General features: G+C 36.1%; 1 protein-coding gene across 7 annotated transcripts in view; it reads right to left on the bottom strand.

The window, feature by feature from the left end:
* TTLL7 (tubulin tyrosine ligase like 7) overlaps positions 1–23,153 on the bottom strand; it is a 63,975-nt gene that overhangs the window by 25,952 nt on the left and 14,870 nt on the right. For 5 of the 7 annotated variants that reach the window (XR_001860530.1, XM_017729988.1, XM_017729985.1 and 2 more), the window contains exons 2-12: positions 20,263–20,438; positions 19,936–20,067; positions 18,886–19,007; positions 18,144–18,211; positions 12,970–13,128; positions 11,250–11,466; positions 8,672–8,836; positions 7,717–7,875; positions 2,859–2,953; positions 2,059–2,206; positions 1,902–1,975 (exon numbers count right to left, since the gene is read on the bottom strand). Coding sequence is in view for 6 of the 7 variants with exons in the window: in XM_017729988.1 (XP_017585477.1) it covers positions 1,902–1,975; positions 2,059–2,206; positions 2,859–2,953; positions 7,717–7,875; positions 8,672–8,836; positions 11,250–11,466; positions 12,970–13,128; positions 18,144–18,211; positions 18,886–19,007; positions 19,936–20,067; positions 20,263–20,287 (1,364 nt within the window). In the remaining variant the exon portion in view is untranslated. Of the gene's footprint in view, positions 1–1,901; positions 1,976–2,058; positions 2,207–2,858; positions 2,954–7,716; positions 7,876–8,671; positions 8,837–11,249; positions 11,467–12,969; positions 13,129–16,422; positions 18,124–18,143; positions 18,212–18,885; positions 19,008–19,935; positions 20,068–20,262; positions 20,439–23,153 lie in introns of those variants that run through there. The other 2 variants (XM_017729990.1, XM_017729991.1) reach the window with 2 other exon arrangements.

Here is a 23,153-nt window from a genome sequence, read left to right as displayed (position 1 = left end):
AGGGCAGTTCTAGAACAAAATGAAGATGGTTCCAGTTTGCGTTAAACACCTAAAGGAGATTTAGGTTCTAATTTAGTTTCAGCCAAGACCTTTTAATGGTGTTGATTCTACTGCAGAAAAAGTGCCACAGAAGAATGCTTTAAAGAAAGGGTAATATTCTTAATGTATTTAGAAAGAGACTGCAGCTAAAGGCCATTTCAAAGCCATGTACATCCTTTGCAGTTCCTCATGATTTCACAAGAGCTCAAAAGTGTGGCTCCTACTCCAGCTGCCCCAAGACTCCTACTGGAGCCTGCTGTGCTTGCAGACAGACATGGACTAAGCCAATCGCTGAGCTGATATCCACAGACTAAATCCAAGCCTGCTGAGTTTGATTCAGGTTTCTCTGGATTTTTATTCAGAGTGCAATATTAATCCATTCAGCAATACTAGCATCCAGAATTTCCATGATTCTGTATCAATGCCCGACACGAGCTAGTCCTGCTCTATAGAGGAATATCACATGGAGAAAATACTGCATAACGTTCAGACAAAATCCCTCTTCTTCTCTAGCCAAAATTACTTTCCTTCTCAGGTTCTACGGATCCTTCAGCCTTTTCTCAAACACATGGTAATAAGAAAACACAAAGCTGTTCTGCCTTTTTACAAGTGCACATTCCTCATGAACTGACACTTTTTCCTGAGGAAAAAAAAAATTTTGTGTTTTTACTGATTTACATTAACCCAAAAGCTAAATAAAGAGAAGCTGTGGCTCATTTTCAGTCAAGAACTGAATAAGCAACTTAAAATGTGATCAGTCAATAAGCTAGAATTTTAAGTTAGTAAAAAGAAAAACGTGTTAAAGTATCATGGTGCTTCTCTTTCTTATAGCAGCATGAAAATAACCACTTTATCACTTCATTGTACATCTAGAGGGTTTTTTTACTTACTAGTTCAGCTCCACACTTCAAGAAAATATGTAATTAAAAGTTACAAAGAAAGACTCTTTGTAAGCAAAATGTTAAGTCATCAAAAATGAGAATTTCATAGAAACATCTATCTGTTTAAATGAGAATTTTACTGGGAATTATAGAACATCTGCTCAAAAAAAGGCAGCAATGAAGAACAGCAATAAAAGCATTCTGACCAGCTCACAATAAAATATGTGAACTCAGACCTCTCACATCCTGGATGAATGCTTTAAAGAGTGGGCAAATATTCCCATCATCTCTTCCTAGCCATACTCTGCTCTCTTTCACCAAATATTCCTATGCCATGCTTTCACTTCTCAATGAAGCAAATATCAAGAAACAATAATAATAAAAACAATCACAAAGCAAAACTTTTGTTTTCTGGTCAATGCCTGCTCAATGCAAAGCTCTCTTTTGAACATATTTTACCAAGGAACTTGAAGGTTCTTACATTTCAGCCTAGCAAGATCCAAAATCAAAGTGCAAAAAATACAAATGAAGTATTTCAAGTGTCACTCTATTCAAAATTATGGAAGCACCAATAAAGTTTCCAAATTTTTGGGAAGCCTCAGAGACGCAATTCAAATATGGTACTTTTACAGGGGATTAATCATATTGCACTCCCTGCCCCCAAGATAAGAATGATTACATGTGATTAGAGAACAGGTCCATCACAGCAGTCATGATTTTTGGTACACTGAATGTGAACAATCATGTCATTCAAGCAAATGTCTTGCACAAACAATAGGATGACTGATGTCATATAAATTCCAAAAAATTGGAATCAAGAAAAGAACTGTCTGAAAAAAAATATCTGACGTACATGTATATATTTTCTATAAATGCCTACACATTTTTGGCAGAAAATTATCACCTACCACAAATACTTGCTTCCACTGTTCCTAAAGAATACACTGAATACTTCCTACTAATACAGTCAAAAACATTCACCTGTAGTTCCCCATGTGTCTATTTTCATGCTCCTCTTTGGAAATCTGTTTACGTACTTGTGCAAGTCTTTCCTTCTACAAATCAAGAAAGTAAGACAATTAAAACAAAAGAGAGTATAAGCCATGAGCAAGAAACAGCCCTTTTTTCCCCTTCCTACCAGTTCTTGTTTTCTCCTTTCCAGTGTGTGGCGCTGCTTCTCCCAGTCTGAGGAACCTGGCAACAGTTTTTTCACTGTTCCTTGGCCATACAGTCTTTTTTGAGCCTCAGCCTTCTGTTGGGCTAAATTTTTCCTTTTATCACTTGTCCTGAAACACAGATGATATTAAGAAATGTCAATTCGATGCAGCTGAAATGAGATGCACTTTCATATCAAGTACATTATCTGTATTTTCCAGTCAGTAGTGTGTTTATCATACAAAATTAGAATAGAAACATTCATTACAATTTTTGTTTTAATATTAACTTTCATGGCTACAATATGTTCACACTTTAAGGGATACTGTATTTACTCTGGACTATAATTTAACATACACACATGGTTGTATCTATTTTCCTGATGCACAGATTTTTTTCAACATATCTCAGCTACAAAGTTTTCCTGTAGAGGGGTATGACTTTTGAATGAATTTGACACTATCACTCAAGCAAATTTCCTTTATGGCCACATACCCGTAACTGCACACATATGCCAACTTCAAGATATGCTTGAAAAATTTAAAACAAGAAGTACAAAAATTACTATTACCATTCATTTTTTGCAAGCACATATGCACGAAGGAAAATTAAATTTAGGTCAATTTCTATGGCAAAACTGACAGCAAGGGAAACATTTACATTTTGAAAATATGAAGGTGGAAAAAAGGTTTTCATTTTCTCTAAGTCCAACTCAAATTAAAAAAAAAAAAAGAATCAAAGCAACAGAAATAGAAGTGGACTAAAGAAAAGAGGACAAGGTACCGTATGTTGAGAAGCTTTAATGCATTTAGCAGAACACCTTTTTTTACATCATAGTCTATTTTTTGATCCGTTCCAAAGCTTGGGGCACGATTAATCTGAAAAAAAAAATGAGACACAGAAGACTCAGGAATGTTCAGGTTCACTGGGAACACACCTATTGTAACAGGCTTTGTAGAAATGACTCTTTCAAATACAGCAGTGATTAAGAGAATACATGTTGAGAAGTTCTTTTTTTTTTTTTTTTTAAATAGATTATTGACTATCACAGGAAATGTAACCTTTCAGACACCACGTTATCCAGACATTTGCAGTGAACACCACTCCAGTCCTGGCACTGTGAATCCTGTCTAATCTACTCTTGGTTGCTGCCACCAGAAAATTTACCACACAAAGTGCTGTTAAACACATTCTAACAGATGATGTGTCATGCTATGGTGGTCCAGCACAGAAAGAGTTAAACTCTTTCCTAGTTCCCAGTCTGAAAGCAACTTTAAATACTACTCTAAAAAGTAACAACTATACAAGGACAGAAAGAGGCTCTAATCCAAGGTCTTCTTAAGCATATTTAAATAACTTTTCAGATACACTTGACAGCAACACATAGAGATCTAAGTTATTAAATCAGTACATAGTGTGAAAACATAAGATAATTAACAGTCTCGGCAATAAAAAGCTTATAAGCTAAGTACAAGATAAGAGATTAAAAATGGTACCATAAACATCGAGAAACAGGGAAAATGCAACTGGGAATCTCACAGTGAGACTAAATCACACAGTTAACAGCCAGAGTCTAAATCAGCCATCCTATAACCCTTACAAGTTTTGGAGTCCCTGCAGAACCTCAGTCTTCAGGACAATTTGAGGAGGAATAATGATTTATTCTAGGAACTCTTTCCAGGCTGGTATAAAAATTTATACTAAAGCAATGGGTGCTAGTGACAAGCAGGAATCTTGCCTTGATAGTGCATGAACAGCGCTGGTTACAGAAGGGACAGATAAAAAAGAGCTTCAGAAATGAAAACTTATACCTTGTGTCCCACACAAATCAGAAGTGGATACAGTTTGCATGTCCAAAGCAGAGGGCAAAAGCAGTTAATTTTGTTTTAGCACTCTCAGTACATTAGAGCATCTTGGAGTCCCTAAAGCTGTGGGACAGAACTACTGTGGCTGGTGTGCCACCCAGAGCCCTATTGCTGAGTCCCAGCTGCCCCATCACTTATGCTCATAACTGACATGTGCTTTTTGGCTTTGGGAATCAGCTCATTTGCTGCTTTTGCAGACAGACTGGCAAAATGAGCAGTGATATCTGATGTTGAAAGAAAAATCATGAAAATTCAGCAGAAATAGTCAAAAGATTCATACATACTCTTTTCTGGAAGACTTTCATCCAAATATTTACCTGACAAACCCCTTTAGACTGACCTGTTCACCTACTATCATATCACGAAGAAGATGAGAAATATGGTTGCTGACTAATCTGTGAGACTGTGGCATTATAATCTTGATAACATACTAGTGATATGCCACAATAGGTATTCATAATAACTGGTTACCAAACCATTGTCTGCGCATCTGTCAGCCAAGAGATGGTTATTTAGAGTTCAGTGACCCAAGAATCAGGACATGCACAACTGGGTTGTGTTAATATAACATCAGTAATTTTATCAGCAAGGCACATCTTGAAGATTGTTGACAAAAACAGGATTGTATCTGGGACCCCAAAAGTACAAGCAAATGATGATTGCAAAAGCCTTGAAAATCCAGACACTGATGCCAGTGGCCACATTGTGTTCACTGCCGGGACTGCAACTTTTCAGGAATGCAACCTTGTAAACTAGATAATACTGGGTCTAGAGGTAACAGAGAGCACACGGCATGATTCCAGGAGATGTAAAAGACTTGTGGTAAAACTTGGAGAACGTGTGGAATTGCTGGCTAGTAAATGAACAGTCAGTAAGTGGATGGTGGCACCAAAAATAGAAGAATAACCCTAAGTGAAACTAAGAGCAAAGAGGAAGAAAACTTCAACATTAACAGTGTGTTCTTCCTAGTGAAGAACATAAGACACTGAAAACTTGGTATAACCACCTACCCACCTCTTTTTGGAGAAGTAGACGTCTCCTACCCCATGTTGGCCTTTGGATCTCCAGAGGTACAGACAGGGCAAGCATAACACAAGAGAAACAAGTAGATGCCAGAAAGTTTGTGTATGTGAACTTCAACTACCTCATGAATAGGAATTAGCAATAATTGCTTGGTTTAAGATGTTCACATTCATTTCACCTGGATTGATAACAAAGTTTTGAACAGATTTTGCTAGCTCAGTGACACTGATAAATTTCTGAATGTGTAGGTAAGGTTTCTTTTGCCTTGTCCACATAAATCACAAGGGAAATTAGGTATCCTACACCTGAGGCAGTTATTAAAATGCATGTGATCTTTTTCTCCACTGATCATAACTTTGTGATCCCAGCTGGATATAATGAGGGTGAACAAGGCTAAAGTCCATCCAAGAACTTCAACTGTATAATTTTTCCTTTTACATAAAATAAACTAGCTTGGAAATTTTGGTCAAAAGAGTAAAACTGGATTTCCTGGGAATTGAAGGGAGAACTAGGTCGTTGTTGCTACTCAGAAAGGACGCAGGAGGCTACTCAGGAGGCTGCACAGATCCTTGCCAGAAACATTTGGTGCCACAAGATGGCAATCACACATTTCCCACAGTCCTCACTAAGGTAGAAGGTTCCGGAAGTTCAGTAGCATCAAGGAGCAGGGGAGCTACAATGCATCAAGGCAATATAAACAAAAGTCAACTCAGGAAAGCAGTCATTAGAATACGTTGCACAATTTATTTCTTTTAATAGTTTATTAAGCTATCTTTATAACAGAAAAGCTACATGAGGCATGGAAACATGAAGCTAATCATCCTAATCCTATTTTGGCAATTTTCCCATAACACTGGGAACATTCAGGGCCTTGTGATTAGGACTTGTTACCACTGTTAGAAAGAATGATTCACTCCCCTGAGGGGGTTTTGGCAAGAGGAAAATGGTGGAAAGAGGTAAGAGTGGAAATCTGTGGAAGAAGCCAGAAGTGTTTCAGAAAACAGGAATTATCTATATATGTGCATATATATACAGACAGAATATATATATTATGTATAGTCTATGTATTTACACTGCATATTTGACCTTTATTACACTAAAGACAGCATACATACAGTGTGCATACATATACATACTCTGTTGAAAGTGCTGCAAAAAAGCATGAACAAGCAAAATAAAAAATAGTAAACGAGTATACAAAATGAGTAAGTTTCACAGTTTGAAATTTCTGTTAGTTTGGGTAAATGTCTGGCAAAATAAGTTGATGGATACATGCATTACCAAAAGCAGTAAAAGAAATACTTTGACTTTTGCTTTAAAAAAAAAATAATAACCAGGTACAAATTCCGAGCCCCAAAGTACTCTCCAGCAACTCAAAATACCAGAGGAGCATTCACTACTTTACTCCCTCATGAACAAGGAGTCTGGGATAGTATGATTCTCCTCTGAGACCTAGAAGTGATGAATCAAGCCCCCCAAAATCTCCATACCTCATGGAAACATCAGAGACAGTGAGGTGTCCTTCAGAATGGACTCCCTATGCCGGCTGACTCACCACCTCTCACAGAACTGGTCTGTCAGCATTTGCTACAAGGCTGAATGAAATGTTACACAGACCAACTTCAGTCTGCACTTAAATAACTACACACAGTTATGTGCAAGCTACAGGCAACCTATAGATGATAATCTGGAAGTGCAGAGCTAAATCAAAGGGACAGCAAGCTTCACTGGGCAAAAACAGAAGATGTTGATGTAGTACAGACTAAGTTCATGCCACGCTGCTTTCGGCAAGAACATCAAAGCCACCAAATATGCTATGTCTGCATGGCAACAGTGGAGGAATTTTATTTTTCTAATTAAAATTATAATGAACCCCTGAGAGAAATAAGCACGACAAAATACTGTTGACAGTATTAATGGCCTGGAAATGAGGTTATAATTCAGTAAATTAATTGTGTACGTTTTGTTCATCAGTAGCCAAATCATATTCATGACTTGCTGTCAATAGACAGATTTTAAATACATTTTGCTTTTCTCCCCAAGCTGCACAGCCTCCCAAACAGTTAACAGAATGAAAAAAGACAATCTGAAAAAAGACAAATGAACTTCATGTTAATAATAGGGCAATATAAGAGACACAACAGACAAACCTCAAACATTCCTGGTTGAATATGTGTGTGAGCACCACTTAAGCTTAACTGTACCACTAAAAAATATATCAGAAGAGAAACATTTCTTCCAGTCCCTTCATGACAATTGTTTGTAGCACTTCATGTATATCAAATTAGTTTCCTCTGTTTATGGGGGTGCTTTTAAAAAGCACAGGAGAAAAAAAACACAAATCCCAAAAACAAGAAGATTAAGAGCACACATGCACAGAAGTTGCCAGAGCCATACTACATAGCCATACTCGTGAAGGAAATCTGTGTTGCACCCAGTTGCTATAATCAACTCCATTGTATCCTCCAGCTACAACACCACCTAAATTAACTTTACATTTCCTATTAAAACTGTCAAAAACATCTGAAATGCAACACTGGTCCAGAAAAAAATTACCTTCTTTTCAGTATCAAAAATCACTGCAAGGTGATTGCTGCACTTCTGTATGGATGCTGCAGAAAAGCACCATTTATGTACTCAACAACAATGCACAGATTTTCTTTGCAAGTTTTCTTACATGGATATGAATTCAGCTGGGGCTTAGTCAACTTTACTCCTAAAAATTTATTTTACATCTGTATAAAGAGGTTTACCTCTAGGAGCCATGGTTTTAGTTTTCTGTCCAGCAGAATATCAAATCCCAGGACTTCAAAGCAGACACTGTCACTTCCTGGTGCTTGCCCCGGCCTGCACATGCGGTAAGCATGAAGAACATGTGGCTCTGCAACTATCAGAGTCTTCACCACCAGCTCCTGCAGGGATTTGTTTCAGAAAAATTCATCAGGAGACAAGAACCCAGCATAAACTGAACTACAGTGTTTCATGCTTTAATATTTTAATTTTCATTCACATATCTGCTAGAAAAAAAAAGATTTAAAATCCCAAATAAATAGTCTATAATAAATAAATGATTCCTATGTAGTAACATATATAATTTTATATAGTTCTAGACTATATTCTTACACTTTCCATGGTACATACAAACTTTGAGACAGGCAGAAAGTTAATAAAAGCAAATTGGTAACATATTATAGCATAGCAAATCTTCATCCATTTCATTTTGCAGTATAATTTTTGGTAAGTGTTCTCAGAATCATACAAACAGCTTTAAGCTCTAACAATCCTAAACCTATTCCTCATCAAAAGACACCTGTAAACACAGGGACTTCAATGGTGCTTGTTTAGGTACATAGACTGACTACTGGATATTTTGTAAATATCCACAAATAAAATTCACTTTATAGAATAAAGTCTCCAAGAATTCAAATGGCATGATTCCTTTGTACCATATTACTTACATGAATAACTGCTTGAAAGGACTTTTGATCCTCAGAAAAATGTTAACATTAAATTTGTAATCTCTCTGTGATTACAGTCTTTTAAAAAACATAACAATCATTTATAGTACATCTTTTGTGACATCCATTGCTGAGAATTTGGATTAATAAAATTTCAAAAATCATTCTGAATTGCACTAAAGCAGATGGCAGAAGCAATTAATTTTCTAAAAATACACAAAATAAAAAAAAGTGCTTTAATCTATCTTACTGAAATATCACTCCAGAATTTGGAGACATCAAGATTATTTGTTTCTAGAAACTCAGTAAACCATTTTATGGAGCGTTTGCTTCCCTTGTCTTCTGTTTCATCCCGTTCAAAGCGTTCATTATGTTTGTTGACAGAGTAGTTAGTCAGATGCATATACAATTGACTCTAAAAGAAAGGAAGAAAAGACATTTAAAAACCTTAAGTACAATTCTAAAATAGTCAATTTAAAATCATGTAAAGAAAATTTACATTGAATCAATAATGACGTAATCAAACAGCTCATATTTGCAAATACACTACGTGCAGATTTAGAGTTTCCAATTCTGGGAAATTTCATTACTGAATGTTCTGTATCCTTACAACAAAACCTGGGCTTCTACTTAAGCCAGTTGTTGTCAATTGATCTACCACTCCACATCTGGTTAGATAATATAATATAGCTGCCATTTTTATAGGTCTGTATGTAAACAACTAACTAAAAAAGTAAAGAGCAATTATCTTAACTTAGAGAATGATTACATTCCACAAGAAGCAAACAATAAAGATGGTATTTTGAAGTGCTACTTTAAAAGTGCTAAAATACACTCTGGCATCTGTTTCATAGACAATCCCACATTTCAGTTTTCACTGTAGCTTATTTATGAGAAGTGTTCTTATGATAGTGATACTTTAAAATATCTTTTACATATAAACTCATCTGCCACGCTGATATCTGCCAAAATTGCTCATTTTTAACTGGCTGGTAGCCATATATGAGAGGGAGGTAAACTTCAAGACATACATTACATAAATGACTGAGTGCTACAGTTCCTTTATGGAGCAAAATGTCACCAGCAATAGACTCATGTTATCAGTTGAATTCAGGGAAAGCATTCTCTTTCCAAGGCCAATTTATAAATCATGATCTGTACACTTACATTATCTCCCAGTACAGATATTAATTCAGCTTTTCACTTACACTTGTGTGATGCCTGTCCTCATCACAGTGACAGTTCTGTCATGTTTGAGAGTAGATGATATTCTAAGGTGACCATAAGCCTTCTGTTCCAATTCATCTTTGATAGCTAACACAAGCCTTCTGCTGTCATTTACCTCACTACACTTCCTTATCTTTCAAAAATTTAATTAAATTACCAAAACCAATCAATTTAATTACAAGCTAGTTAACGGTATATTGTAGTAGCACTAGAAGCAATGAATTTCTCCCATGGCTTCATTACTCCTTTAAGAATCATTCTGAAATCTATTGGTTTGAGTCATCTTTCCATGAAATTCAAATTATTTCAGACAAAAGTAATTATTTTTTAGAGTACATAAAAAAAAGAAAAAGTAAAAGAAAGTGTTTGTGCATCTGAACTAATAGTCTGAAGTTATTTGGAACAATGTCACAGTAGAAAAATGTCATCCGAAGAACAATGTCATTAGTAACAAGCAGGTTATTTCATACAATAGACAACGTCCAGCATGAGCAGTTGTGAGAACACAGAAACAACTGCCTGCTCTGTTTATCTGCTCAGAGCGTATTTCAGTGCTGCTAATGCCGAGATTAGCCTCAATACACAAATATTAAAAGCAAACTATTCCAAATGTAGTACTGGAACACTTCCAAATATAGCATTTGTACTGGGCTTCAAATCGTACCTGCATTTTTCAAAGGCACACCAAGAGATAGGCACAATTTTAAGTTTCACATAGGCAAAAAGGCTCTATGGTGTTTTCTGTTACATAATTACACTGAAGCTGCTCTAAAAGCAATGGAGTACAGAATGAGGTCTAACAAACCTAAATACTTAGAGTGAGGTATAACAAACTTAAATACCTAAATACTAATACCTCCCAATGCTGCAAATCTACTTTTTTCTTAGACATCTACATTTTGGTCTGAGCCAAATGCAAAATCTTTAGCATGACCTTTACCATTTCTTGATTTTCTCTATGTTTATAGGCAGCCCTACTGAATCATCCTAAAGCTGCCAAGTACATACTCCTGTCCCTGCTGAAGCAGTCTCTGACAAACAGCAGCAGCAGCAGGATATTCCCTCGTGTTCAGGGACTGCAGTGAGCACTGGTCCCTTGTAGTGCTGGTTTTCTCCTTTCTGCCTAGGTTCCCAACACAATGGCTGAAACCTGGCAGGACCCTCAGCAAGGGCTCCAAACTTCATGCATGCTAAGCAATGATCAATCAGCAGATAAACCTTTACCACCTGCCACCCCAGCCTCAGTCTCAGATGAACATAAAAGCAATGTGACTGGTCTTGAAGTGATTTGATTTTCTTTATTTTTTGGGTTGATATCTTTTGCTTTCTTCTATAAAATATTAAAACTCTTTAGCATACATACATGCAAATTCATATAAAATTTATATATATATATGCAATAATATGGCTATACTTGTGATTTTGATAGAAAAGCGTGCGTTAAGTATCTTTCATGTAAAATTTTTTCTCTTCAATGAAAATGCAGAAGTTTATCTCATGTTTAAACTCATGTCCCAGTTTACTTAATTTTACCGCTTGCAAACACTACACAGGTTAAAGTCTACACCATGAGCAATAAATTGGAATGAACTCCAACTTACCAAATTTGAGTCACTGGGGGGATGATACTTTTCCGTGCCCATTCTCACCAGTCCATCATGATATAAAAATACTTTTAATGGATCACAGGAGGTTACAAGAATATACACACGTAAATCAAACTTGTAGCCTTCCATGAGAAATGGTTTGTCAAGATATTCCTGAACAATTAAGTGATCCTGAGCTTGTAACTTTTCTCCGTTTCTTATTAAAGAGATCCTGGTAAAAAAAAAAAAGTTATTTTAAAACTTGGACATTACTCTTTGACATAGATTATCATGGTCACCCAGCCAAGTAGTTAGGGTAAAGTCTACCTAGAGAAAGAGACTTACATATCTGATTTTTAGGGAAGATAAGAAGTTCCATTCTCTTACAAGGCTTTTGGTTTCCTTTCCTTTATTGTGCTTCACTAGATGAAAAAAGGCAATGAGCCATTTCAAAGTAACTTTCTGCTTGCTTTGATTCAACAATTTGTAATAATGGATTTGCTCTACACTTAGAAATTGTTTGGCAGAATGACCAGCCGCCAGCTTCTGTGATTATTCCCCATGCAGCTCTAAAAATAGACTTCCAGTCTTTGTCACACCTTCTGCCCGAGTACAGGCTGCAAAGAACTTTCAGTGCTAACCTGACTCAGTTAGGTGATGATGTTTGCAAAGCAGGACACTGATCTGTATGACTAAAGATGGCATAGATTAACCCCAGTATTTCTGCATTTCCAGTTTCCCCACACCAGAATAAAAAAAGGTTTATATATGAACCATGCTGATGATGCCAGTCTCTAACTACACAGACTTTTAAATAACTGTAAAAGCTAATATTTTCAGTATACAATTATTAACCTAAAATTCCCAGAACCTTAATGCTACCTTAATCTTATTCTCTGTTATTTATTATACATTTCAGAGGTTTAGTGCTGAATACCCCTAATAGACTGAAGTACTTTGCAGGAATTTCTCTGAACTATGTTGGTACCTTTCCCTTTAGCTTATCTTTGCCCTTATCAAGAGGACTGAAAAATGAGGAAATGGAAGAGTTTGGGGGCCCTACTTTTACAGTAATTCTGACATATGCTGAGAAACTAAGAGGTTTACTATATTGTATAATTCAAATTGATATTAAAAGCAATAAAAGCTAAAACCGAAATATCTAAAAACAAGAACTAAAAATGCAATTGCAGTATTTATCTCATTGGATTTTTACTGTGCAGGCCTGTTACAAACAAAACTTTCTCAACTTAACTGCAGGTTGCAGTCCCTTCAGAGATGTGCCCTGCTTCCAAGAGTGCACATCCAGCCACATCCCCAGCAGCATCTCCCCTGTCTCTCCTACACCTTGTGGCTGCTGCTCTCAAACACATTTCTGCTTCTCTGACTGGCTGCAGTTTGGGAACACAATGGGGTGTTTGGGCTGGTCTTAAAGCTGTGAAAGATCCTGACCTCTCACACAACATCCCTGCAGCCTCCAGCCACCAAAACCCTGCCATTTATGCCCAATACAATCTCATCCTATAAGTTTAAGCACAACAGATAAATTCACAATAAAATAATTGTGTTCTTAAAAACTGAGTTTATTTAAGGCTTGTGAAGCCTTCACCCAATACACTGACTTTCACACAACTTGAAATACAATCTTACTAATACATAGCTTCTGTTAACATTGTAAGTAGCACTGGATTTCACCTTTAATGGGTAGGAAGACTGAAGTTAGCTCACAACTCACCCATGTCCCATTGCACCATTAGCTGGTTTGACTATGAAAGTTTTCTGTCTACGTTTCTTCTTCAATTCTTTCACATAGTTCTGAAACTGTGTGTATTCTGCAGGAAAGATCCATGTTCGAGGAATGAAACTGTACTCCTGAGGCTGACTCTTGATCATTCTGCAAAAAAAATGTAATTGAGTTAAAATCTTTTGACTACTTTGATGTTTCAATCCTCAAGATTAAGAAGCACTTACAGTAATTTGACAAGGGAACTTTTTTAGAAAAACTCTGTAATATGAAAGCAAACTTTTGCATTTCTTTAAGAATAGTTAGAGCTCTATTACATATTCATATGAGTGTGAATATGTTAATATTCAAAAGCAGACTATCTTGAGTATTTTTGCTTATGTGCTTATTATGTTGCTGGTATCCATCTCATTTCTTGGCATCCATCTCACTTCTGTTACAACTTTTGGCCAGTGACTCAGATGACTTAATGCTATTCCTATTCTTAGAAATATTGAACTTATAATAAACCATGGATTTTTTTTCGGGGGGGGGGGTGGTATTTGGGAAGCATTTTCATTTTCATATTGGTATGTGTCTGGGGAGGTATGAGGATCAACACACACAAAAAATTGGAATTGGGATATTTGGAGTTTCTTCCTGGGTACAAAAAGGACTGGATTTAATATTAAAATGAAAGCAATTAAGGAAGAGTTTTTTCCTTTTGAAAAGAATCTTAAAAATAAGGAATCGTAGTAAATAGATTTTTACACAGGCCAAGCAACTCATTCATTTCCTATATAGGACAAATCACACAAGCTTGGATTGTGTTTGGTCCCAGCATACTGGGATTAAGATTCCAAGAGCACCTAATTCACTCAAAAGAAAGCAAAGACATTCAAAGCAAGACCAAGCAGGAAGGGAGTGGGGGTGAGGAGGTGGAACAGAAGAACTAAAATAAAAATAGGGAATCAAACTCTGAATCTGGGGAAAGGATGCAGCAAGGTCCTGGTCTCCCTGCTTTAATAGCTGTGGTAGCTGTGGTAGTGAGTGTATCTCATTTTTTATCTCCGTTGTCTGTGAAGAAAAATAGAAGAGGAAGAATGGTAAAGAACTCAGGTAGCAAAAGTTTCCATCACCCAAAGCTGTGTATGTGGCAGACAGGAAGATACACCCACACCACACTGACAACATGGCTTAGGTACATAGGGGTTGCTTTAATGCTGGTTAGCAGCCAAGTTACAGGAGCAATGGGGACTTGGTGGTACTATGCACACTGGTATCATAGTTCCCAGCAATAAATTTAGTCTTTGCTGACTTACATACTAGTACAGCTAGCTTGTTTCAGGTATCAGAGTATATAAAAATTCCTTCATACAGAACCTCATATGAAATTAGTTCAGGTAACTCACAACTACTCCATAGCAGAGTGGACACATCTAAAATGCAAATATCCACAGAGCAACAGAAAGCAACTGGAAGTTTAAAAAGAAATTAACTGACGCAGGAAGTTACCCAACTTTGATTTTTTTTTTTTTTTTTAATGCCACTATGGCAGAGTTGGATACTTTTTAAAGAAATACAGATTTAGGCATATTTCTCCTTTTGTATTGAATACTAGTATCATCAGCATAACTAATGTGTAAAAGAGGCAATATAATTTCCATTTTTCATTTCTACTATGAGCTTACATAACACTCCTGGGCAGATACTTTTTCTTTAAGTGGCTAAAAATACTAAAGGAAAAAAAAGAGCTGTCAGCCACATGTGTAGGGCTAGGACTGTAGCCAAGCCCTACTGGTATAATGGATATGCTGTCACCAAACTGTGTAGCCAACTACCCAACAAACAGGCTGAAGAAACCACAATAGCAACAGCAGTACTGCATTAGGTTCAGTGCTTCTGCAGCTTCATTTTAACTATTATTCTTACAAACCTAGTTTGATGAAAGCCACTAAAGACTCAGGAAAACTTTAAAAACATAAGTAGATATTAAAACTCCTGATTCATTCATATTGTTAAACTGCTCTCCATCTGCTCTGTGTTTACAAATGTTATTACTTTGCCAACTGACTAGCTTATCTAGGCAGAAATTATCCTATTTTTAGGCAAAAAGCAATTTCTGTGTTAGTTTAAATCCCTCTACAGATCATTTATCATATGCATTCTGTTACAGGCTAGAGACCTGCCATTTAACTTACTCAAGGTTTCCATACACGCGCTCCCTACTCATTGAATTCCTGATATACTGATATTATTTTGTGACTGCAAGTATATCAGTTCTACATGCCTCTTCTTTATAATGCATAACTGGGTAGATTACAAACACTTAATAATATGAAGTGGAATACTTCAGCATTGTTTATAGGTTCTGGGGCTCACTAAAACTTTCAAAAAAGAATTCAGCTCTGTTCTTTCCCTGCAAGGCCCTATTCAGAAAGGGCTTAGGAACATCATCAAGTAGCCTGTGGAATCAAGGCCTATTCCATTACAATAGCCCTATTTTTCAGCACATGGGCTGTACACTACTGTGAGTAACCACTTTCTCACTGTGCTGCTCTATCCTTTAGCCTTTGCTGCCCTTATCAGGAAGCCTGAGAAATAAATAGCAAATTATTGTTCTTCTGAGAATTATTTTAGCTCACAGATGTGGTCAGACTGTGCTCTTGATCTCAGAGTGCTTTCTGTACAGAAGAATCAAAGGCGTTGAACAAAACATAGCTTACTAAAGGGACAACTCATCAGTCTAATAACACATATTCCACTGCCGACATTTCAAAATCCTCTGACTTTTCAAGTATGAAAAGTTAGTGGGTATGTATGAATGATAATGATTCTTGGCCCATGATCACCTCATGAACCTTTTAAATATAATCAACAAAGGTACTGGAAAAAATAAATCTCACAGATGGATCTGTGTCCCTTCCCATTTATCCTGCGCACCTTCTCCGCCACTTACTGAATTCATTTTGCAACCACACTTATCCTTCACATGAGGAGCTCTCATCTAAGAGACACTTCTCAACAGTCTCTTAAGATCTAGTTGGCCCTACAATGGCACTTCTATTGTTACTTTTTTTCTTTTCTGTGTTCTGATTACTATCCTTGAAAATGATGCTCATGCCTGCCTTTTTTTCTCAATTACATTCCACTTTTCATCTGTTCCATTATTCTGTGTTCCTACACTTTCTCTGCTGAGTTGTCTTCCTTCGTATTACATGTTACATATTACACTGCTCCCTTCCACCCTCCTGCATGTGAAAAGCACATTGCCCTGTGATCCAGAGTGCCTGGATATTGCTTGCAAAAGGAACTCCTGAAGTGCATTACCTCCTGAATAGTATTTTCCTCTCAAAGTAAGGTAGATTTGTTCTTTTTCTTCATTCCCAACAACTTGCATAAAATGGAAGGGTGAAATAAGTACAACAAACAAAGAAGTAAAAGATAAAAAAGTCTACTCTGTACCAGTTCTCAAGATAGTTTCATTATCTCTCAATGACAGTAATCAGCAGAGTCAGTAATGGGAATCGCAAAGATGGCATGCAGCAGTAAAGCAAGACAAGAGAATTAGTATTTCTGCACATTCAAATTTTAAGACAGAACAAGAGCTGTAGGAAACAAAATCCTGCATTCTACAGGCAAGAGCCTGCTCAACCACGTATCCCCACTGACTTATGATTTCACAAGCAGTCTCAAGGCATATCATGTTGATTTTTATAAAGTATGAATACTAAATATTGAGTTGTGAGGCCAGTATTGAGAGAAAAAACTGACTGATGAAGCCCTGCTATATCTACTAAGTGAAGTCACAACATAGATGTTTGACCCAGAGTTAGAGTATAAGAGAAATTATTCCCATCTTATCTATATCTGCAATCTCAGTATTGAATAACTTTAAACTGTGTTTCAAACTCAGAATTCAGTAGGTTGAGAGAGGTATAATCAGACTGTATTTGAAAGAATGTGTGTATGATAACAAGAGCCTTTTGTCCATTTTCCATATTTTTTAAAAAAGAGCACAGAACTGTAGCAATACACATGGGTACCACTGTGTACCAAGCTGACTGACTGTTTCCAACACCTCAGCTGTTTGCCTCCATGTGCTAGCTCTGTGTTTTTACTTTGAGTCTGACAGGGGCAGTGAGAAGTGCTTGTGCAGCACCACTGACACAGGCGAGCTCTGGTCCACATGTAGGACATGGACACCACAGCACACAATATTTGCATCATAATAGTTGCATACATTCTACATGTGTTCTAGTTACAAAACAGAAAAGGAAAGAGAAAGAGATTGAAATAGGGAGAGGGAGGGAGAGAGAGGAGATATCACATTAATTACATTCTTATGAAAACAAATTCTGTTCTGTTAGCAGTTAATGCAGTGTAAGTAAGGTTGGGGGCCAAAAGATTAACTCTATCAATAATTGCTCTACAAACTAATTTAGATTAGAAAAAAATATTGACATATATTTACCCTCAAACCTTTCCTTACTACCAGGATATCAGATTATTATTTAGTATTGTTTTCTTACAAGTCTTACTCACAGATTCTCAGCTAGGATAATCCTCAGAACCCAGTTATTCCACTAGAGTGAGGAGAATTTGTAATTAGACAAATGAACCTCACTGACTAATTTCTTAGATAAACAGTAAGATGTTTCACATTTTTTAAATTTGATATACGCAAAAGTATGGCCCTTAATTATTTTAAAGAAATAATATCACAGAATTGGTCAGGTTGGAAGGGACTTCAGTGGGTCATCTGGTCCAACCTCTCAGCTGAAGCAGGCTTATTCTAGAGCACATTGCACAGGATAGTCCAGATGCACTATCCAGCCACACACAGTTATTTTTTCTGTTCTACCATTATGGGATATATACCTGGGTGTATAATGTATTGGGTTTATTGTACAATAATTCAAGACTCACCTACGTTCTGCAATGCGTAGACAGAGAAGTGAACCTACATAATTTTCCACTGAAGTCAATTGGAGAAATAAAGTAGCCCACTCCAAATACTACAGATCCAGGACCAAAGCTAAAGTTATTACAGAACTTTGGAAATTACTCTTGGTCCTCTCATAGTTTCTTAGAAAAAATAAACAAGTCTCACAAGAAATAGTTCTGTATATTACGGCATTAAATACTACAGCTGGAAAACCTCTTAATATTAAATGAAATATTACTTAGTCATGTTTCTTGCCAGAAAATCCTTTCTGCATATCTCTCCCATCCCTGGAAAATGGTTGATTCTCTGAGGAAGTAGAAAAAAAAATTAATTGAAACTTTTTCGTTTTTCTGGCATACCTAACACAATAATTTAAAACATTCAACTGCATGCTCAGGCAAACATACTTAGTGTTACATCTAAATTATTTAAGGTAATATCTTGCACTATACTACATATTCTTAGCAATACTAAAGATGCTGTAAGTTGTATTCTCTTCCATCAATATAAGTGCCCATTGATTTAATTTCATACATGAGACTATCATACTTTTATTCACAAAGCTATCAAACAGAAGGTAATGGTAAAAAACCAAAATATTTATTCACAGAACTGTGGAGAGAGCTCTGGTTGTTAACTTAATGCTTAAAAGCTTACGAGAAACTTATAAATGATGTTTTCCATCTTCTTTTAAACTGGTTATTCACAATACTCAACTGGCAGAAAAAAGCCTGAAAGAAAAGTCCCAAATATTTACACACCAGACTCCAAGTGGTATGAACAAACAATTCTGGAAAAGAGAACAGGATTTTAAGCTATGCCGTGGTACAGCCTTAATGCAGCCTGCTTGGTTGTTGTTTGTGTGGGGTTTTTTTCCCCTCCACATAAAAGGAGGAACTGAGCAGTTACTGACAATTACTGAGCATTTCAAAGTGAAGCAGTTTACTGAAACAAGTCAAAAATCTTAACCACCACTGTACCTGATAGTTTCGCAGCTCAGCAATCTTCTCTTGCTGCACAGCACAATCACTCCAGATAAGATTTGCTGTTTCATCCTCATCACGCGTTTTCACAAATCCCATTTCTTGTATTACTACACGTACTATGGAGAAACCACACATTTAGGGACTATTTTGAATCTCCTAAATAGATTAATTTTCAACATTTAAAAAATCAATTAAGATTCTAAACACTTCTGATATAGAATCCTTTGTCTGAGAACAATGTTAGCATGGCAAGCTATTTATCTTGCAATATTTCCATCAGTCTATTGCAAACCTGCCATTACAATGTTACAGCACCTTATAGTGAGGCAGGAATCAGCACAACCACTGATGGGAACTGCAAAGAGCTTCAACATATTCCCCAAACATCCTGCAAAAATCCTCTTGTACAGCAGTTAGATTTAATCTTGGTTATGCCCTAAGTTAATTTTAAAACAGTGATGACTGTAAGTGTCACTGCAGATAGGGACAAAAATGCCTCCTTAGACAAGGTACAGTGTTACAAAAGCAAATGCATGCATTATTAAAAAAAAAAAAAGACTGATTATGTGCGATGCATGACTGATTCTAGGAAAAAAAGATTTTAGTATCAAGCATGAAAATACAAAACATTAACAGATTTTCTTGAGAAGCCTCTGTATAATAACTGGAATATTTAACATTGAATTTACACTGCTCATCTTTCAAGGCTTTAAGTAAACTTCCAAACAGATACATAACACATATTTAGAAGGTTCTTCCACAGCCTTCTTGATTACTTAAGTTTTTACATTTCAAGGTAACAAACAGGGATTAATATGAGTAACAAATGGGAATTAATGAGTAATAAGTGGGGGTTAATAGATGCACAGTATTCCAAGCTATGAATTCAGTGTTACAAGAAAACCCCAGATTTCTAACAAAATAAACTCCTTCAGAAATGTCTCAGTGTCAGCTTGATGCAAAGTCCATTAATTCACTCCATTAATCAGAAATTCTCTCACATCAAAGGCTATTAGGATGAAAACAAAATATGCAGCTTCCTACCAATTTCATATTTTGTGCCAGCAATATTTGCAGTGATGACTCCATTCTTCTTCTTCTTTCTGACTTTTCTTTTAATTGTGCTCTGATAGGGTAGTTCCGAACTCAAAGTCAGAGGAGCATTTCCATGGTTATCTTTGAAAAATAATGTTGCAACTATCAACATTTTTATATCTCAAATAATAAAATACAAATAATATACAAATAATATACAAATAATAATATACAAATAATATACGAATTAACTAAAAATACATACTTCATCACAACTTATATGTACAGGCATACTGAATAATTCATAGGGTATATAAAAATCCAAGACTAGCATACCTCCCTCATTAGGAAAGGATGGCATTATAATCTAGGATAGTGCAGAAATAGAGTTCAAATTCTGTTCCAAGTTCTCAGTAAGTGGTGAAACTGTCAAAGCCAAATTACTTAAAACTCCAGTCATGCCATTTCAGTCTCTGGTTGTAGAAAATATTAGATCTGGAATGGGTAGATACCTGGGTTTAAAAAAATGTAAAGAGAGACTTTGTCATAGAGAAATCCTGAAAAAAAAAAAGTAAACAGCAGGAAACTAAATATGAAAACACTTTTAATAACATGTATAAAAAATTGCTTGTTTTAGAAGATTGATGAAGCTATTGTAAATACAAAACTTTATTCATTGCAGTTTGATTATTTTCTTTCTGGGCAACATCATTTTGCAGTGTTAATTTCCAAAAGTAAATTATATTACCTGTTTTTCTGATTTGGGCATGGGACATTTTGGACATGAAAATACTTCCAATCAATACTTCCACTTTCTATCTCCACAAAGCTCAAATAATTTATAGTCATTTTAAACCATGTTTTAAGTAAAAAATTAAAATCAGACACTCTGTATGACAGGTTTTCAGTACCAAATGGGAAATAACTGAAATCACACTAATAATCTGTTTCCTCTTTTTCACTTTTCAATGTTTTTTAAAGCAGTTGTCCAACAACCATGTGGTAACATGGCTGCAGTTTCATGACCACATCATAACACAACAGATATAATCTGAAGACATTTTGGGTTGGCAAACACATCAATTTTCGGTTTTTAAAGTGAGCATTTATTTACATAAAAGGCTATTTTTTACATCTACACTCACACAAAATTCCTTTTTCTTTTTTTCCCTCATGCATACAGCACTACATGAAAAATCACACATATTTAAAAAGATTTTTAGGTCCAGCTTAAGCACATAAGAACAATGGATTAAAATATTAGGGAAAAAACCTCAGGAATAAATCACTTCTAAACACACTGCTACATGACTTCAGGCATGCAGCACTGTTATACCAAAGTCTGCAAGGAAACAAATGCTGTCTTTGGCAGGCTGCCTCAAATTTACAAGTTTTCAAAACATATATAATATGTTACTGACTTTTAAATGCTTTAACTTCTTTTCTGAAGTTATGTGTAGCTAAAGTTCCTCACACTAGCTTTAGATCAGTTTATATTGCTGCTTTTGGTGATTGCAAGACTTATTTAAAACAGCTTTATAGAGAGTTCAAGGAATTTCTTCTACTATAAATAGCAGAAAATTACAGCAAAGTCAAATTCAGCCATGACCTATGATGTGAAATATATTTGGTCATAAGACTGGACAAGATGTGCATTAACAAAATTACCAAAACATTACTTATAAATCCACATTTTTTCTTTGTCTGTGTGTGTACACACAAAAGAGGAGAAAGAGATGTACATATGTTGTGGGCAAGTAACCTGCCTTTTAAGAAAATATAAAAACAAATATTTTGTGCTGCAAGATCTAACTTCCTTTCAAGACAGATATTTACCCTTAACAGCCCAGTAATGCAAAAGGATAAAAAGAACAGATTATAGTTCTTTTATGACTGTCACAAATGTATAAGGAGCCAAAATCTGCTTTGTAACAAGACAACCAACTCTCCCTCGTGTTCATTTAGTGCCCCTGTGTATTTTTCCACAAAGAATAGGAGATGTTGTATACACAATGTCAGACAGCACAGCAGTAACACCCAGCCATTTTGAAGTTTGAATATTTTGGATGACATTATCTGAGAAGGTGGCCTGAAAGTCCTCAAGCCTGCTGGCATACTAAAATTAGAAACAGAGTTGGGAAAGCAAAGCATTCGTCCTCCTTAAAACCGCGGTGAAGGAAAAGCAGTGCTGGGCACAGTGACTCACTGGCTATTGCATGTTATCTGTTTCTCAGGCTAAGAACACCACCAGAGTACAAGACATGTTTAGTTCCTGGGAATAATACTGAAGTATGTCTGTTAGCCAGTTAAGGACTTCTGTGAATGTACAAAAATGCCTGGTAGTTATTTCTTTGCTGTACTGACTAAAAACTTTTAATAAATTTGGAAGAATGTTAAGAGGACTAACATTGCCCTGTGAGAAACGCCAGCCCTTTACTAATATAGCATGATTTACAAGCTATGATATGCTAATAAAAAGCAAGCAGCTCATAGAGCTTTCACTCATCTTACAATCACAGAAAATTATCTCCCCAAAGTTACTATAATACACTATATTCTGAAGGTGGACCATAAAATTCCAAACTGCACCACACTGCTGAATTACTGCTTTTTTTTAGATAGACACTATTCTATTCTTCTCAAAAGAATACTCTTTAAGGTCTAAATATCAAGTACCAACACTCAAGGTCTGTGACCAGTCAACTTTTAAGCCCAATTACATGAGTTGATGGTAAAAATTTATGGCCGCCTTAAGATTATTCTAAGGAAAATCAGTAGTTCAACGGTATGGAAAACAAAATAATGGGACTGTACTCTGTACTCAAACTTACTTTAGGATTTTAACTTCTCAAAAGCAACATCCCATAGCAATAAAGTTAAACTGTATTCTGACCTAAGCTAGTATGCAATGATTCAAAATTGTTTTACAACTGCCTCACTTCTCTTCAGTAGCCCATCTTCAACCAACCATTTCACTGAATACCAAAGCACCAGCAGTTCTAAACCATTAGTTTTCCAAAATATTTTACATAAGATGCAGGGCTGCTGCTGAGAGGAGGGAGCTGGAAGGAGAAGAGCACACTCTGACAGAGCACTGACAGGCAACATGGCAGTGCACAGGCCCTGGCAACCACAAGCTCCTACACATCTTTTTTAATTCTATACAGCAGAAATCATCCCAAAGTTACTTTGTTCTCTGACCCAGGTCCTCGCCAGGCACCTTCTTC

The sequence above is a fragment of the Corvus brachyrhynchos genome, unplaced genomic scaffold (assembly GCF_000691975.1).
Source record: "Corvus brachyrhynchos isolate BGI_N302 unplaced genomic scaffold, ASM69197v1 scaffold101, whole genome shotgun sequence".
Lineage (NCBI taxonomy): Eukaryota > Metazoa > Chordata > Aves > Passeriformes > Corvidae > Corvus > Corvus brachyrhynchos.
Note: the sequence above shows the minus strand (reverse complement) of the source record. Positions and strands in the feature narration are given on the sequence as shown.